Below are 19,547 nucleotides of genomic sequence, written 5' to 3' on the forward strand. Positions count from 1 at the left end.
CGCACTTCTGTGAGAGAAGTCACTGTAAGCCCATTTAACACTGCTGCTGTGCGGTTTTGCCTTGGCACTTGCTACCTCTCGAATAATGATAAAACTGCAGCTCCTGTGAGGTAAGATCACCCCGCATTTCGGTAAGAAAACTGGGAGCAGACGCGGCCGATCCCACCGAGCCCGTCTGCAGAGGAAGCCCCGAGGTGACTGGGGCGGCCCGCCTTTCCCCTTCCTCAGCGGCCGCAAGATGGCAGCGTGCGGCGGCCTAGAGCCGAAAGGACGGGTCCTCGGCGGGCAGCCGCGCCGCTGCGGCTGGGTGGGGGGCGGCCCTGCCTCCGTCCGAGCCGGGCGCGGCGGCGGGCCGGGGGCTGCTCGGCCTCCCCGCGGGCGGGGGGGGGGGGGGGGGGGGGGGGGGGGGCCGGGCCGGGGCTCTCCCGCGCCGCCGTGAGTGGCTGCGCGCCCGGCCGGGAGGCGGAGCCAACGGCCGCCCAAGTCCTCCGCGAGCCGTGCGCAGAGCGCAGCGTTCTAGGCTGCCGTTGGCCGCCATGTCGGTCTCTATGGTAGCGGGGGCGGAGCGTCCCCGCCCAGCGCTCTGGCGCGGTTGCGAGGAGGAAATGGCGGCTCGGCTCGGCTGAGACCCTCGGCGGCGGCGGCGAGATCCCCACACCCCCTCCCCGCGGTGAGTGAGGGAGGCAGCCGGAGAAACACCGGGACGGGAGGAGAAAGGGAGTCGGGCCGCCGCTGCGGCGGAGGGCTCGCGAAAAAGGGGCGGCCGCCTCCTCCGGCCTGGCCGCCTTTGGGCTCGACTAGAAAATGGAGGCGGGCGGGCGGTGCGGGTCAGGGCGGGCGGAGGGAGCGCGGGGAGGGGGAGGGCGCGGCGCGGCCTGGTTTCAGGGGACCGTCGGTGCGGCTGCAGGGCGCGGGCACGCCGGAGGCCTGGCCCGGTTCCAGAGGAGGTCGGCGACTCCGTGCGGGGGCCCCGGAGGAAGCTAAAAGCCGCCGCCCCATAAGCACATAACGTGGTTGGGCCGGAGCGGAGAGGACGCCCCCCCGGGCGGAGCGGGCTAGAAGGCGGGCTCCTCCATGTTGGGGGGAAAAGGAGAGGACGGTTGTGCTCTGAGGCGATCGACGTCATTACCCAGCTGACGCCGGCAAGCTTCTCCGTGACGTCACGACCGACTTTAACCGCCTTTCTCGTTCAGTTTCACCGTTGCCCTCGTACGGGCCGAGGGGTCTGGCCGCGGCCCTCCCCGGGGCGGGGATAGCGCCGGGCGCTGCAGCACCCCCCGCCAGCTCACGGCGGGGCTGGGGCCTCTGCCGAGCGGGGGCCGACCCTTCCCTGCCTTGGGGGGACCTTATGTTCCCTGGGCGGTAAAGGTGGTCTCCTTATGCGTGAATGAAACAAGGAAAGTTGAACTTTATACTCTTCTGGTGACTTTCTTTGAGGGAAACGGAGGAGGGGTTGAATTTTTAGGCTGTAGTAATTGTTGGCTGGCTTTAAATATTCAGTGAATTCCCTGTCAATAATTCATTCCCTATCTCTTGCACTAATGTACTTAAATACTGTCTCTTGGAGGTGATGGTAGTTTGGAGCTGTTCATTTGGCTTGCAGAAGCCATTCTTTGATGGTGACCAAATTTTGTTTCATACAGTTAAGCAGTTTTCAGTTTATACCTCCAAGTGATAGCTGCATTTTAGTGGTGGGTTAAGAATGGGTTTAGCTTGTTATTTTTAACTTGGAAAGGACGTTACAATCTCTTTAACCAGTTACAGAATGTACCTGTGTTACACTCTCCCTGCTGTTTGTATATTCAGTAATCCAAGACAGTGTAACATGCTGTTTTTCTTTACATGGGCTTTCATGTTTCCCTCCTAGGAACTTCAGGGAGACAAAAAAAAAACCCAAACCGATTCCTTTTATTTAACTCAGAAGGATCTATATAGCATTCTTAATTCCGCTGGTTTTATTTTTTTTTTCCTCCTCTGGATAATCTGAGTTTTTTGCAGAAATAGCTCTTTTGAGTACTTAATCGTCACAGCCTCATTTAGGTAAATGACAGCTGATATTCAACTATATTTTGGTTTATTTTATGAGAAGTTGCTCGCTCTTTGCTTTTCTTTTTGTCTATTTTACACCTTTCTTGTAAGTGGTAATTTGAATTAGGTTAGCTTCAACTGTCTTGTTGCTACTTCTACAAACAAAATTTGCTAGCTATTTAAGCAATTATATTGCTGGTCAATGAAAAATGATGATGTGTAGTTACTGTACAAGTGTAGCATGTACTGTGTTAATTGTAATAGATATTTCAGGTTGTGCTCCACTTTTATGTATGCCAGCTGCTTGTTACCGTTCCTTGACATTTGGAACTTTCTATAGGAACAAATATAGAAGTAAGCTCAAAATAGCTGCTCGGTTAGGCCTTAATTTTTTTTTTCCCATGGTGGTTCCAGAAACATTGCACATACAGGTTTTCAGTGCACTTTGGGGGAAGAATAAAGGCTAGTGTTAGCCTTCAGCCTACTTTGAGACCACATGACTCCAGTGATTTGCAAATTGAATAATTGTTGATTTCAAGACGAGCATTTAAATAATTTTTTTTACAAAGTTTGTGGGGTTTTTTAAGGGATATTTTAGTTGATTTCTGTTGGTATGCAAATGAAGTTTTTGCTCTGCTGCAAGTGTATGTACACTGAAATACCTATAGATTTTAAAATATTAATATATGAATACATATAATTCACACAGTGCTTTAGTGGGTGCTTTTCATATAACTAAGAGATGCCTTTTTGAGTTTTTCGTAAAAAAAACACCACCCGAAACCCCCGAGGCAATGCTAATAGAATTGTATGAGTCCAGAATAGTAAATAAAATTGAATAAATATTTTTCCGTGTCTAGTGGACTCACCAAAAGGCAGTGTTTGTTCTATTTAATCCTGCTTCACTATAAGGCAGTAGGTTATGTTATTTGTTTCTGGTTTAAGACAGTGATTGTCTTTATAGTTGTAATTGACAGCTGTGGGATTTTAATTCTGTACAGCCTGAAACTTCAGATAGATACTAAGTGGGGAGAGGAAGTTCAAGCATTATAGGGGTTAGGTTGAGAGTTTATAAAATTTATCTGATAAAAATGGAAGAAGGGACTGTGCTCAGCAAGAGGAAGATTAGATGGGTTTTTAGCTGACAGAAGTGGTAGTGTCTGTCTGCACTAATTTTATTCTGTGGTGCACTTTTTCTGCCTAGTGTCTCTTATAGTGCCGCAAGTAGTGGAACAATGGTAGGAGATTTATCTAGTTTACGCAAGAACTGGTTGCTTTTTTGTGTGTGTTGTCAAGCATCTTCTCAGCAGAAGAATCTTTAGTGATGGTTAACTGAAAGTCAGATGTCAGTTAACACTTAGAGGGTTATACTGTTAAGTTTTTATCTAATACAGCTTCTGAAATAAGTGAATACTCCACAGTTATTAATGGTGGTAGTCTCAAGAACATTTATAGACTTTGAGGCTAAGAAGAATTTTAAATTTCCAGTTAGGGAGCTGAGACACAAAGATTAAATGTGTATTATGTGTGTTCTCACAGTAAACCCTAATCAAAATTGAGAACTGAACTGTGTTTCCTGCATTTTTAATAACATGATCAGTATGCTGTAATTACTGTGTTTCACTAGATTCTGAAGGAGAAATTAATTTGTTTTACTTCATTTAATGAAGTTTTTTTGATGGAATGAGAATGATAGCTGGTTTCAGGTGTTATATTTTACCTCAGTTTTTAAAATGAAATGAGGGGGGGAAGTGTAAAAACACAGTGGTTGCTTTTTTGGTGGTTTTTTTTGGTTGTGTTTTTTTTTTTTTGTTTTTTACAACAGCTTTGCAGGTAGGGTTAGAAGTTACAATCCTGCAGTTGTGCTGAGTCTATTTCTGAATACACAGTTTGACCAACAACAATAGCTAGACATGCCACAGGATACATACAGTTTTATTATAATGTAAACCTAACATTTTTTACATATAATTATATAGGATGTGTAACTAGTTTATGTACTGTTGTAATGCCAACTTGACAAAAAGCCTGTACGCTAGTTTGGGTAAAACTGTTTGAGAAGAGGGGTTTTTAAGTACAGTGTAAGTATCCAAGCTGAAATTTGACAGTTGTAGAATTGTAATCTTGTATGTTTAAAAATAAACAAGCTGTGGGATGTTGAGGAGTTAAACTGTAAGGTTCTCAGGCTTAGCCCTAGAATAGCCCGCTGTTCAGTTAACAGCCATGAGAAAGAGCTAATTTCTTTGGTACTTCAGCAGAAGAATGCCAGATTGTGTGAATCACCTTTCCAAAGCCTAGTGTTTCCAGTGCAGTTGCTGAAAATGCGTTTTCAGTGCTGCTGAAGAGGTCAAGTTCAGTAGCAGAAATTGAACGTTAGGCAAATAGGTAGTATATATTTGTAAAATACTTTTATTCAAGGTGATGGAAAAGGAATCCTAAAGATACTGTATATTGAGTAATACCCAATAACAATTGATATTTCTGTTGTATACACTTAGTAGTATGCCTTGTAAAATTGGCTTGTACTGGGGCCTTTAGAAGGTTTCTTGTACAGAGATGGCTAATTGTAAGTTTTTGACCACTGAAAGCTGCAGCCTTTTTTTCTTAATCTGTATGAAAAGGAAAAAGAAGAAAGCAGAGTTATTTACATACACTGGTGTGATTCTGCTCTGAAACTTTTCTTAAATCTATTTAAACTTTTCTTAAATCTATTTGATATCTCATTTTTACTCATTCTGTTCAGACCCTGAGAGCAGAAGTAAACTTGACCAAAAAATTCTGTTTTATTTTGTTGTCTTTGGGTAAACTTTCATTATTAGGGCAGATACTGGATTAGCTTATTTGGAAGAATGTGAATAAAGGCTTCAGAAGGTATTACAGCAGTAGTAAAAATCCAAATGTCAGCCTGTTATTAAGCCAGTAGAGTGTATCTGCCTAATCTTCTAAGCACCCAGGAACCTCTGGACTAGAAAATACCAACGGCATGTATATAATATTCTTCTTTCCTCTTAAAATTAGTGTTTCCTCAAATGCAGAAAACACTAAACTGAATATGAATTTTGTTTATCAAACACAATTATGGGTCTACAGGTTGGAGGATGTGCATAGTGTAAGTGTCATCTGTTAAGGTTTGACCTTTACTAAAGTTCAGTCAGTGCAGTTGTCAGTTACGGTTCTTTCCCCAGCTACTAACAGACAGAGCTGTGCTGGCGAAAGCTCCAGTTTATAACAAATATATACGAATCTGTTTGCTGATTTAACTTTTTTCATTCAAGGAATTTGAGTGAACCTTGAAAATCTTGCTTCCTCCTTATACAAACTGCTTCCCTACTTGGAAAGGCCTGTACTAGTGTGTTAATAGAGCTTTGTTTTATGATGTGTGCAGCCACACTGATAAAACTTCGCTGCACCCGATTGCACACCTGATACCCCACCCTGCAAACAGAACGACTCATAAAGGTAAAAGTACAGTTTTGCAGGTGTAATTATACCAATATGAGGCGCTTATGCCAGCATGGCTATGTTGATGAGGGATTGTACCCTTTAACATTACTGGCTTGTGCAGTGGTGGCAGTGAACATCTGCAGTATGTATGGTCATCACAGTTTTGTCTGTTATTTAATAACATTTTCATGTTTTGCCAGTTTTCTGGTGAGCCTGCTGCTGAAGTACCTGGAATATTTCTAAGATAAATCACTGTTTAGCTGAATTTTGCTGTGGGAACTTCACTCTGGTTCAAAGAAGTACTTTTGCTACTTACCCAGAATAAAATATGCTTGTAATACTTGGTGCTGCACTACCTACTGAGTGGTCCATCCCTTCTTTATTTTTTTTTGACTGTTCTGATCCTGTATTATGCAATCTGAAACAAGAATCTTTTTTAAATGTTTTGCTTGGGAAGATGATTTTCTAGCCTAAAAGACAAAAATAAACTTCAATGTGTGTGTATTTTGTTTTGCATAAACCAGGGAGCTACTTTATGCATTTTTGCTTGGAGTAATTATGTGGAGTATATATTATATGGAGTATACACTGTGGAGTCACTCACTGTCTTTTCTGTCTAACTGCTGCTGTACACTAGTCTGCTGTGTGTGTGTGTGTGTGGTAATCTGATTCAGTGCATGCACATTAAATTCAGCACTCCAGGAGGTCCCACATTCACTGCAAATGCGCAGGATTGCTGTCCTGTATGCGTGCAGATTCCCATCATGTGAGGCAGTGGCCCTCTTATGAGGCTTACATAAGGTAAGTGAGTAGCCTGACAGAAATCATGGAAAGGATGATGGTGTATGTATTAGTTTCAGACATTAGTAGAGGGGAATTACTATAATAATGGGTGACTAAAACCATTTTAATTTGGAAAGGTTAATTTCTTTATTACCACAAGTACAGAGACCAAGTGAATGTATGTATTGTTTTTAAGTGAAGCTATTTCTTTTAACTTCTTGGAATTAATCCACTTAATTGTTTTTAAAATTCCAGCTTTTAAGTTGGCTTGCTGTAAAGTTTATTGTTAATTTAGAATATTTCTTTGATACCTTTCTCAAGTGGAAAAATGATCTTGTGAAATATTCGTAAATGTATAGAGTCATTTTTCATGAGAGAAAAATCTGGAAGAAGGTTGAATACTTGCTTCTGCATCTTTGGAAATGAAAAAAGGTAGTTAATGTTTACATTTTAAATCTTGTTAGTTGATTGGCCTCAGCACTGCATATTGCTAGTACTTGGTATCATGTAAATCTGTGCTAAAGTACCAAGGCAGGACAAGTGTTTTGCACCATACCCTGAACATTTGAAATAACTTTTCAACACCAACCAAATAAAAGCTGCATTTGATGCCAGAAAGTCAGCAAACCACAAATCTTCAATGAAATCGTCTATCTGAGTTTCCAGGGGTGTTTCCAGGGGTGTCTGACAGTAAAAAGATGGTAGTGATGGACACTAATGAATTACTCATGATATCATATATGACACCACAAGGTCTTAGAGTACCTTCAAAGATTTCTTGATAAAATGTCAGTGAGATTGAGGAAGGGGTTTCAACAGAGGTGCATAAGCCTTTGAATTAATCTTCCTGGGGAGATCTGATCACATAGGTGTGCTTAGAGGGTCCCTTGGAGCTTTACACTCTCATCAGAGCCTATTGTGGTATGGGTACGGTCACACACTTCCTTTCCACCAGTTTTGAAGGGTGAAATTCTCTATTCTCTGGTGCAACTGTTTCGGTCCTGGGGCAGCCTGATCTCCCGTGCTAATTAAGCCAAGTTATTTTCCATTACTTTTGGTAGGAGCTAAGATGGGATGCTTGCCAACACTGGAAAATGAGGCTTCAAAAGTACTGGAATCTGTCTTTGTAAGGGGAGATGGGGAAATGAGGGAGACCCAGCAGGTTGGAGTGGAAGGGTGTGATGTGTGATTGTACTGTAGGTGTCAGTGGTGCCATCCCTGACAAATTAATTAATATCATGTTGTGTTATGTGCATCTGGGGTTGAAATACTGTTCTGATATTAAAAACTACCTTAAAACTGGGTCTTGGTGGTATTTTGTCTGAATTTGGTTGTATAGCACTGTTCATATTAGCCTGGAATTCTTACTGCTTCATGCAGTATTTAAGAGTATGCATTTCTTCAGTTAGGATGGGTTATTTCTGAGGAACATGGCTGTATTACTGAACCTGCATAGTGCAAATTTTAAACCGTGTTAATGTGTTAATTTTTTAAGTGGGAATAATGTATTGAATAGAATAGGAAGGAATTACCTGCCACTTAGATTTTTAGTATTGCAGGTATATGAGGTAGTAGGTTTGTTTATAATCTTGGAATGAATGTATATAATGATAGCCAGCAAAGCATTTACAGATAAGCGTTACAGGTTTTGTAGCGTGATTTCTCTTTGATATTATTCTTCTAGGTCTAACTGTAAGCACTGAAATACTTTGATTTTATGCAAATTTTATTAATGTGATCTTTCAAATGTAAACTTCTGGCATAAAAATCTTCATATTTACCAGAGATGTCTAGATTTTGACTTTGAACTGTAATTTTTTTATAACAGTCAAGTAGTGAGGTGGTAAATTACTTGGAGTGTGGGAGAAGAGAGTTCTGGATCACAGCAGTAATCTTCATATCCAGAGTTGAGCCTTACAACTACTTCCTTTCTTGCCCTTCAGCTCTCATTGCTTCTCTTCTGTCACATTCTCGTTTTACAACTTTTTGAAAGGTATGCTCCTTCTTTCAGAAGGAAAATACTTCAGTAAGCAGTGAATACGTTTTTCCTGAAAATAAAAGACCATATACTAGTTGTTCTTGGTCATCTGATTTTTTGTTGTTACTGTTTCTCATGTAAGTAGTCTGCTTTTGCATCTTTCATGGATGAGCAGATGGAAGGAAGCCCTGTGCGTGCATGGCTTTCCCCAGTGCTAGTGCAGGAGCCATTTCCTGCAGTTCTGGGGGTCAAAGGATTGTACCTTTAGTCCGTGGTCTGGACAGAACTTAAGTACACAGTAGGTTTTGCCCTACTGACTTCTTTGGGCTGCTTTTATAATGCTTGTTGATGGAAGGGATTAATTTTGCTGCTGCTTAGTAGAAAGTGCAAGGCTTCCCAGATGTCGTCTTTAACAAATAGGGATGCAAAGTAATTTTCAATGGGACCAGTCTTCTGAGTGGAAGTGGCATCAACTAGACCATACCAACATTTCTTTTATTTGCATCAGAAGTTATGTCCGTATGTGAGTTCTCAGACAGTATTTTTTTTTTTTCCTCACATGATATTAATATATTTGCTTATTAGGAATTTTTTAACATTTAAAAGGGGGCATAGGTCAAGTCCACTGCCTCTTTTACAGGGAGTGAAATCAGCAAACAGTGTCAACTGTGGTTGGAGTCACTGTTTCATCATTCTGGAAAGGATGTTTTCTGTCCTGTTCATGACATCCTGCGGTTTCTTTGATATTTAAGAAATCTATCCTGGATATGGTGGTTCTAGCCAAGTATCTTATGTGTCAGGTCTTCTAATTCTGAAGAAACTTGCATAAAAATAAAACTAAAGGCCACTTACGCATCATTCTGATTAAAGCCGGTATCTTAAATACTGGGATAGGCTGGATATTTGTCAGGATGTGGAGATGAAACTGGTCACTGCTGAATGATACCTGTTTTTAAAAGCTAGGAAAGGCAGGACTCTTATGCTTTGAATGTTTTTGCAGATGTAAACAGTCTTCTGTCTCCTCACTAACCCTAGTGTTCAGTACCTTACGTTGGCCGTTGTGGGTGGTTGTGACTTCTGTCCTGTCCTTGGGCCCTGGCCATTGAATTTCCTTAACATATCTGGAACATTAACTGGAGCTTCAATATGAAGACTTCTGGGAAAAAAAAAAAAAAAAAGCCTTTGTTTCTCTGTCACAGTAGAAGTAAATGTTTCTTAGGTAACAGGCCACACTGAAACAGCTCCTGCAGGTACTAGTGTCTATCACAGCTCTTAAATATGAGGTGAACCTTGCCTCTTGGATGCTTGTGTAGGGGGGTGAGTATGCCTGTGATCCTTCAGAATCAAAGACATCCTTCTGTAGAGTTCTTGGGGTGAGTAGGGAATAAGAGGACTAATAGGTGCCAAATATTAATCAGTTGGACTGGATTATTAATGCAAGGTGGTTGTATAACATCTAAATAATGAGATAGTGGAATTTGTGCAGATTACAGCAGATTGGTTGAGTATTGGAGAGTGCTGACATCCGAGAACATGGAATAAAGTGATACTGTTGACAAGGAGAATTACCATTAACAAGAGGATAAAGATCACTAGTTTTTCATACAGATTCGTCAAAAAACTACACAAAATAGTTAGTAAGCTGAAACTGAAGAGTTTACCCTGAATTCTGACATACTCTTTTTTTTCTTTGTTACCCAAGTCCTCGGGTAAAGGAAAAATGACTCCTTTTGGTTGGCTTCAGTTCATGTTGAAGTTTTTATTAAGCTGTCTTTCAAGACTTTTTTTAGAGTGAAGTCTTCCTAGGTAACTGAGGCAGGGAGTTCTTAATGCAGTTAAAACGGTAAGTTTTAGAAAGGACAAAATCTTTATGCAGTCAGTGGACCCGTTGAATGTTTCATTACCTCTTAGGGAAATGGGAGGAAAAAATAAAAGTGGATGTACTGATATGAATGTGTATTTGTTGGTAATTTGTTGGATTGGCCTTTGTCTAAAAATGTAGACACAAAAAGATGGGGAAACTGTTCTTGCAGTAGCTTTGCTCTGTCATTGTCAGATTAAGATGTTATATTGAGGCATCTTAAAAAGGGTTTAGTGAAGTCAGCATCAGCAGATGCAGGTGTCCTCAAGCTTCCAGTTCTGCAGTTAATGTCTTCCAGCTCAGTTACCGGCATAGATAATCTCTTCTTTTTTGCCCGAAATATGTAAACTGTTGGGTTACAAAGATGGCAGTAGATAGCGGTATGCTTTTCTTGAGGTTTTGTTGGAATGTGAGAGGGGTAATTTACAGAAAAATGGAGTGAGATTACAAGCTTTCTCTTTTTTTGCTTAATGAAGGCCTGTTGGAGGATGGATTTTTAATATGTATTGCGTGTTTGTGAACAAGTATTGTAGTAGCAGGATTTGGAATTGTGGAATTATTTTCTATCTCTTGTTCAATTGGCTGCTCATACTGCTGTGGAATTTCTTGAAGCCATGTATATGAAAACTTCTCAGGCTTAACATTAGTTAGAAAATCCACAGGGATGCTGAACATGAGGGATGGCCTCCGTAGTCTTACAGATTGGGCAGCCCTGTGTTTTCAGGTTCATCACTGTGTGAGAATAGTTGACCAAATTGAAACTAAAAGCTCATGGCAGTTTTGTGATTTTTCTAGAGCAGGATACTTTTGTGCTTTGATTGCTTCTGGAATTTAGGTCCAGAATGAATTCAAGTGCCTAACTTGTTTTGGGAAAACTGGAACATTTTACCTACAACATAATTGGGAATAAAACCCCTAAATACGTGGGTTTTGGCTGAATAATCTTTCTCAAATACTGTGCATCAGCTTCATGCTCCACTTCTAGATAAGTGACTGTTCTGTTCCACTGGAATGCTCGTATTATTACAGTTTGCAAGCTTAAAGAGAGTCTTGACTGTGGTGGCAGTGAATGAAAATCCTGCTGGCTAAGATTGGAGTACTTGCAGCATGCATGATGGTGCACGTGTTGAATGAGATAGCAGCAAAGTGCTACAGCAGCTCAGCCTGCTCAAGGGGATCTTGTTCTCCATCCCTGTTCTTGCACATCTTTACACTGGTTCTGATATTTGTGGTTTTGGGGCCTTTTAGATCACTCTTTGGCAGGTTCTTTTTTTGCTGAATTCATAAACTGTGTGTTTACCGAGTTGAGTGACTACTACTGGGGCAGAAGTATGTGGGTGAATGTGGCATAGACCATGTAACCGAGCACGGGAGAAGGGAGCAGGACAGTACCAGCCCAAGTAGTTGTGTTAGAGTTGTACTTTGTTCTTTGTAGTCCATAAACACGGATTTAATATGCACTGTGAATCCTTTGTTCAATGAGGATCTGATATGTATGTTATGTAACCATTTAAACTAACCTGGAGTTTGTATTGGCAAAGCTTACCTCATCTGAGAAGGGAGATTTTTCCTTCAAGAAACTCTTCATTTGTGTTTTGAACTTTATCTATAGTTGGTCTTAAAACCTTATGCATTTTCACAGTGGGAATGGCTTATCACAGAAGTTCTTAACCTAAGCAAAACCAGAGGACTTTTTGAATAAGCAACAGTATATATGTTTATTATGAACGTTATTTTACCTTTGTCCCATCATTTGTAGAGATACTTGCATCATATTTTTCAGAGGTACATAATACCCTTTTTAAAGGAATATCCTTTCTAAAGGAGATGTGGCAGGAAGGCAGGATGATGCTGATGGGAATTGTCTGTTAGGGGAACTGCAATAATTTTTGGTTTCCAGCTAGAACTTCCAGTTTCAGAAAGGTGATTGATGTAGTATATTAAGAGGAATATGATTAAGTTGATCCTGGATGTTCAGTTCCTTTAAAGCAAGATAACCAGTTTGCTGCTTCAGCTTACATTTCTGTCAGTATCTTTGCAATTGAATAGTTAACTGGAGAACAAGCAGGACAAAATGAACAAAAAATCATACTGAATTTGGAGGAGAAAGAGGTATTTGAAGATTTCCAAAGTTGCCTTCTGTTGTAGTAAATATTTTTGCAGGCAGTTAAGAGTGTTTGCTTAGACGTGCCAGCAGGCTTGCTAGGTTTAAATGTGTAATTGTGAGTTAAGGCTTTGTGCTTTTATGTTTTGATAATACTCGTTTTTTCAACTTCTTGTAGGCATTTAAGTTTAACCTGTATTGAGATGCAGTTCTGCAAAATGTAAAATAAATTTGAAACTCACTCTTCCCCCCCCCCCCCCCCCGTATTTTCATTAAAAATAATTTGGACCAAATTGGGAGAGGGAAAAAAATGGAAATAATAAATTATAAGAAGAAACAACCAAGCATTTTACAGCGAATGTGGGGGGTAGGGGATGGTCTGCAGTTGTAGTGGTTTACATGTACTGACGTCTTACAGCACTCAAATCTGAATTTATCTTAAAATTGCAGTTCTGTACAAGTTTTTTCTGTCGATAATAGAGGTAATAATGCAGGTAATAATGAGTTAACATCTATTAATTCAAAAAGAAGCATGATTCTTGTACAGAATGTCTTAATGTTAAAATGCTCTTTGGTGTTAAATCAAGAGCTGTAGACTGTGCACTGTGCAGCCTTGCCACCGGGTGGGGTATGACTAACACTGTAAAATCTTTCACGTTCAACAAGCCAGAATGTCTCCTTAGAAGAGAGGATGCCAGTCCTGTTTGTGGAATCTTTTAGTGATACTGGCTCTGTGGCTCAAACGTGATTGTGAACAGCATGTTGCACGCAGGGCCTTGAATGCACAGATACACAGTTGTGCACTGTATGTCTTTAGACAAGGCTTTCTTTAGTATGTTATTGGATAAATTATTTAAATAAGATGCACTTTTTGTATGTTGTAGAGGCATAGTTTATTTCATAGTTTAATACTGGAGTTGAACAAGAAGTGATTAGCTTAACTTTCCCTCTTCCTTTAGGCATATCACTTAAGTTGCATGATGTGTGATCAGTTGGAGATTCTGAACAGGGAGATTGAAAGGTTATTACAGAACACCACCGTGGAAGAAGGCACTTTAAACTCAGATTGTCTTCAGCCATCAGTGACTGACTCCCTGGATATAATAACTGGTTCAAACAATGGAGCAAAATACATACTAGAGCAGGTATTCAATGCCGTGAGATAGAGCACTAGGGTCTTTACAATTAGTTTATTCTATTCTCTTTTTTGTTCTTTAATTTTTCCCTCATCTTTTTGGAGTGGGAATAGTTGACTGAGGGAAATAATGTAAATACGTAATCCCTATGGAGGAGGTACAGGGGAAGGAAATACTGATGTGGATCTAGCTGTACTGTAATTTTTTCCTAATTCTGCTTTGCTGCAGTCATGCAGATCTTGAGATCTGTTGTTCATGACATACTAAAGTGATCCACTGATGGAATTAGATTTGAAGAGGGGTTTGTCTTTTCCCTCTCCTTATTTTTGGGACAGTGACATGGCATTGGAGAATACCTAGAGATGATTGTTGCTTAGGAAGTAAAAAAGTGTTTAAGAGAGGTAAGAGTTAGGGTCTTCAGAGATTTGAAGAAAAAAAAAAAGATACATTTTAAAAAAGAAAAGTCAGACTGTGTATTGGCACATCTGTGAAGGATTATCTAATCTCTTCTTAAATTTGTATGTCTCCCCACCTGGAGTGTTAACAATCTGGTTTTACTCCTTTGAAAGAATTATTAATAATTTAGTGATTTCGTATACCTACTGTGGCAGTTCTGCTGCATCTTTAACTTGAGAATGCTGACAGCAGAGTCTGTGTCCAGTATTGTTCTTTTGTCTTTGCTAATTTATGTTACAGGTCAGTTCAGAAGTGACTTTCTATACTGTCCATCTGGTCCTCCTTTCCCTAACAAATCTTTTTTTGTAGTTATGTAGGCTATGTTGGGTTAAATGCAGGCATTTCCTACTGGCTTTCAAGCCCACATGTTTAGAAGCAAGCAGGCAGTGTTGATGTTCTATTGCCATTGTCGTTCTACATGTGACTAGGGACCCCTGGACTAAACAGTTATCCTATCTGGATGCTTTAAATGAATGTGTTGTGATTTTGAAATACTTTCCAAGGGTTAATTTTTGGGAAAACATGTTGCTATTGATACAATCTGCTGTCCTTGAAATAAAGCTTCTGATTTTTTCTGTATTGCAAACCTTACTAGTGAAAGGGACAGTGATGAGGAATATTCCATTATTCTGAAGCTCAACTGTACGTTTTTATTATCCCACCTTGCAAAACCACTGAGTAGCTACTTGGATTTAAATCCTCAAACCTGCAGATGTCTTCTGTGATGAGGTTCAGTACAAATTGCTGAATCTTCTCTACTGTAACCTTGGGCATGTTGGAGTTTAAAAGCATTTCTGTATTTTCATTACGCTTGCTAAATTTAACTTTCAGAATGCCGTCAGATGCTGTAAATGGAATAGACTTGTTGATTAACGTTTGTTACTGTTCTGGAAAACTTAATGGATTCTAAACGAATTGATGAGAGTACAGTCATATTTTGTTTTTTTTTTTTTTTTTCAAAGGTCTCAACTGCTGGTAACCAGTGGAGGTGATATTGCTTTGCTTTGACTTTTCCTTCTAGTTTCAGGGTCTTTCTGAAAGCAGAAAACTGTCAAGAAGGCAAAATAACACAATTTGCTTTATAGTATAATAGAAACAATAGAAAACAATTACAAGTTTATGCAGACAATAGTAAGATAAGTTCATAAATATATCGGTGCCTTATTTTGTTTTTTATTATTTTTTTTTTCCTTTCCCCCTCCTAGGAGCCAGCAGGAAAAGGAGGATTAATAGTATTTGGTCCTGTTGACAGCTCAGAGACTCAGTCTGGCACTTCCGAATTCGGAAATTCAGCATGTGCTGGAAGGATTATGCTGAATGACTCTGATCCTTTGCTGCCCTCCTCTGGCACTCGTTTTCGTTCGGCTCTGCAGGGAGAAACCATTCGAACCTCTAATGCTGTGTCAGGTAAAGCATATAGAGGACGTTGAAGAGACTTATTTCTTTACATTTTATCTGGAATTTAACTCTCAGAATTTGGATTACCTCTGCTTGTAGCTTTTATTTAACATTTCTTCATCTTCCAAGGTAAACAAAGATGTGAACTTTTAACTATTTCTACTTCTTTCTTTACTTCTGTTGCAGCCTTGTTCTGGTGGGAATATAATTTTAGTGGTGTTTTTTAAAAAAAAATTAAGAAAATTATAGTTAGTGATCTGTTACAGGGGAACAGTGGAATGGAATTTCATAGTGAATTGAAGCGGCTTCAGCTTTTTACCTGTGTATTACAGGCTTAAAATTAACTTTTTATTCCAGTGATAATGTTAAAAGTAATCAGCTACTATTTAAATTGATGTTCTGGAGTCCACTGCTTTGATAGCAACATTTGTAGTGTCTCAATGAAAGTACTTTTAGGTTACAACTTCAGTATTAATTTAACGTACCTGCATGGATGTTTGTTTCCACAGCACTGACAGTTAATATTGCTGTTGTAGCCTTGTTAAATATAATACTAGAAAGTGGAGGAGCTGAACTATACAGAGATCATGTCAGTAGAGAGAACAGGAATGTGACTAAAGCAATGAAATGAGGCATTTATCACCAGTGTACACTGCAAGATTAGGAAAAATCTCAGTAAAGGATGCCTCTGAAAACTTGCAGTTGTACTATGTACACCTGTTAGAAGCATCCTTGATTCTTTCAGCACGTACTGTTACTTGAGAATTCTGTTAATGTTCCCTTTTGGCTTGTGCAATTCTTGAGCCAGGAATATGCATATAAATACCCCAAAAACATTCTTGGGGGACAGCTGGGGAACGTCACTTGTTTTTGTTTTTAAAGTACTGTTTCTGTTTACCCGATTCATTGAGGTATACTTACTGCAGCATGTTATAGTTTCACATGAGCAATGTAATTGCAATGAATGCAAAACATGGTTTCTGCATTTGTTTAGGAGACCATATGCATGGCATGCAACTCATTTAAAAGGATGTAACCCCAACTTTAATGCTTGTTCAAACCAGGTTATTCCTGAAGTACCCAAAATGCAATCTCAGGTCTTACATTTATTTCTTCTTTGCTTCTGTCTTCTCAAATAAGAAAGTCTCTTAGTATGCTGGAAAAGACTTCTGAGAAAAAAAGGGGCGATCCTGGTTGTCAGCACAAAATACTTTTTTTTTTTTTTTTTTTTTTCCCCTTATGGCTCCATCTGTGATAGTTGCCAGTTCTTTGCTGAATCTTTTTTTAATTTGGTTGTTCTGGTAGATCATATAGGCTGAAAATCTCTCCGTAAATAACCATGTCAAGGAGCAGTCTTTCTCAAGTCTCATTCAACACAGATATTTTTTTCCAGAGGTGTTTGAGAAGAATTTTTTTGTTCCTTTCTGTATAATTTCTTCTATCAAATAAACATTGTTGGAGAAATAATGAAGGGAAAATGCATTGCTGTATCCTGAATAACCACCAGTGATTCTGAAACAACTTTTAAAATGGCAGCTATACTATTTAATAGACAAGAGATAGACCTAGTTTATTTTAACAAGGAAGACTAGGGTATTTTTTTGGTTTTAGATTTTGTTTAAAATCCAAAACCTCATTATTATTTGACTAGCCCTGTATTATCTAAACAGCACTATCTTTGACTTTCTTTAAACTGGCTGTTTCTACCTTGTTTCTTACCTGCTGCAGGCAATCAGGAGTCGTTTCTACCAGAAAATGTTACTGATAATAGATGCCATCCTCACCTTCAAACAGTAACTGTCTGTACTGTCTGTTTGGATGGCTCCTTGTTCTGGTCCATGGTCTTTCACACTGGTGCATGTATGGTTCCTGTGTCCACATAGGGAGTGGAACTGTTACAGGTTTTGCCCCAGACAAACCCTAGAGAATAGGTTCATACCATGAAAGGTTTTTTTGAGAAATACAGAGGATATGGGAAATCCTGAGGCTGTTTAATACGATGTGTCAGCATAGCATCCAAACCCGTGTATTTAACTTAGTACTTTGAAGGAATTCAGACAACTTCTTGTTGATACTCAGTGACTATTAGTGGCTCAAAACTTAATTAAGCATTTTGTTACAATAACATGAGATTACATGAGAATGTTTAATAATTACTTAGGCTGTAAATACTGCTGGATCTGAATTTTGAACCTTCCATTTCTCTTCAGTGTTGCGGGGTGGGGACAGTGGTGTCCGTACTATGGAACAAGCTGTAACTTCACAGCCAGTGCCAGTAGAATCTGAATCTAATACCGACAACATGGAAAACAGCTCTCCTGGTAAGATTTTTTTTTCCCCTTTTAAATTGAGCAGAAAATACGCTTATTTGTCTGGGGGGGGGTGGTGTGTGTATCTATGTGTATATATATGTGTTTTTAAATAATAACTTTGTAACAGCTGGATTATGTTGACACAGTGTTCAGTGATGTACATAATTGCTACTGCTGTTGTATTACATGCACAATAACACATTTTATCTGGTTTAGGGGTCATAAAATGAGGTGGAGATAAAAATATATTATCACAAATAAATAATACTATGTTGAAAAAACTTTTAAGAAAAAACATCCTCCTTCACCACTCATTTAATAACTGTTCCCTTGGTTTTAGCATCAGTTTTGGATGAGAAGGGTGAGCAAAGCAATGAGGAGGAACAAAAAACTATCAAGCCTACAAGTAAAGAGTTCAGGAAAACCTGGGGGTTTCGAAGGACTACAATTGCTAAACGAGAAGGTGCAGGAGATATTGATGTGGACTCTAGTGAACAACAGCCACAACAGCAGCAACAAAGCTTAAACCTCAGGCGTAGTGGACGGCAACCAAAGCGAACTGAAAGAGTGGAAGAATTTCTTACAACAGTAAGACGCAGAGGAAGGAGGAGTGCCCCTACTGCTCTGGAGGATTCGAGTGAACCAGCATCCTGTCCAGCTACAGATGCTGAAACCGCTTCAGAAGACAGTGTTGAGAGCACTCCAGATATAAAACGTGCAACTCGGAGGATTAGCACAAGGAGTAGTAAGGATCAGAAAAGCTCTAAAAGGAGACGCACAAAAGAGGAAGAAGAAGAGGAGGAGGAGGAAGAGGAGGAGGATGATGATGATACTTCCGACAGTGATAGTGATGGGTTAACCCTAAAGGAACTGCAGAATCGACTAAGAAAGAAGCGCGTTGAACAGAAATCTGTGGAGTTGACATTGAAGGATATACAGAACCGCCTGAGGAAAAGAAATTCAGAACAAGATCCTATAGAAACAGGTGATGCCCAGTCTGAAAAACAGGTTGAGTCTGAGTTGCCTGTCAAACAAGAACCTGAGACAGCAGACAGCACTGAGATTGCGAGTCAGGTGGTTGTGTCTGAGGAAGACACTGAAGATCTTCAGGTTCAGAAGGAAGTAAAGCCTACCCTTGGTGCAAAAGCGGTCACAGATGAAGAACTCAAAGAACTGCCCAAAAGCAAACCTGAGTCTGAGATCTATGACCCAAACGCACTGTATTGTATTTGTCGTCAGCCTCATAACAACAGGTAGGCAAAGGTTTAAATGAAAAGTGCAGTGCAAGTAGCTGGAACTTTTCTGTGATGAAAACTGAAACCAAATGCTAACACTTTTTAAGTCTACGTAAATGTGCTGTTTGGTTTGTTTGAAGTTTGGGGGGAAGATTTATAACAAATACTTAAAAGAACATGGAAACAAACAGTGAAGCAGAACAGTATAGTGGTACTTTAGTGGGCTACTTAAGATCTGCTGCTTGAAATATCTGTTGAGCATTAATTGTTGTTTCATTTCACAGTGTTTTACTGTTCCTCGGGTTTGGTTTTTTTTCAGGTTTATGATTTGTTGCGATAGATGTGAGGAATGGTTTCACGGTGACTGCGTGGGTATTTCTGAGGCTCGAGGACGATTGTTAGAAAGGAATGGTGAGGACTATATCTGTCCAAACTGCACCATTCTACAGGGACAGGATGAGCCTGTTTCAGAAATAGACCAGCAGGAAGCTAAAGCGGGGCAAGTGAATGTGGATGGCACAGAATTCACAAGCATAGGAACAATTGAACAAAAATCTGTTGAGGACCAAGGAATCAAGGGTAGGATTGAAAAAGCTGCGAATCCAAGTGGGAAGAAAAAACTAAAGATATTTCAACCTGTAAGTATTTTAATTGTTTCTTATGTTTTTTGTGTTGTGGTGAGTACATTGAAACAATGACTTACTTGTATGGCTGTAAATCTGACTTGGTTTTTTTGAGCTAAATAGGAAGCTGAACAACACACTAAATACAACTGTTCAGCAGAAGTTTATCTATAGTTTTACCGGTACAGG

General features: G+C 39.8%; 1 protein-coding gene across 1 annotated transcript in view; it reads left to right on the forward strand.

The window, feature by feature from the left end:
- Positions 1–505: 505 nt before the first annotated feature.
- The window catches only part of DIDO1 (death inducer-obliterator 1), a 55,376-nt gene continuing 36,334 nt past the window's right edge, over positions 506–19,547 (forward strand). Inside the window, exons 1-5 of the mRNA XM_037402996.1 lie at positions 506–670; positions 14,996–15,197; positions 17,399–17,509; positions 17,841–18,753; positions 19,055–19,373. Of these exons, the coding sequence (XP_037258893.1) occupies positions 15,101–15,197; positions 17,399–17,509; positions 17,841–18,753; positions 19,055–19,373 (1,440 nt within the window). The 5' untranslated portion in view covers positions 506–670; positions 14,996–15,100. The remainder of the gene's footprint in view (positions 671–14,995; positions 15,198–17,398; positions 17,510–17,840; positions 18,754–19,054; positions 19,374–19,547) is intronic.

This window comes from Falco rusticolus, chromosome 10 (assembly GCF_015220075.1).
Source record: "Falco rusticolus isolate bFalRus1 chromosome 10, bFalRus1.pri, whole genome shotgun sequence".
Taxonomy (NCBI): Eukaryota; Metazoa; Chordata; class Aves; order Falconiformes; family Falconidae; genus Falco; species Falco rusticolus.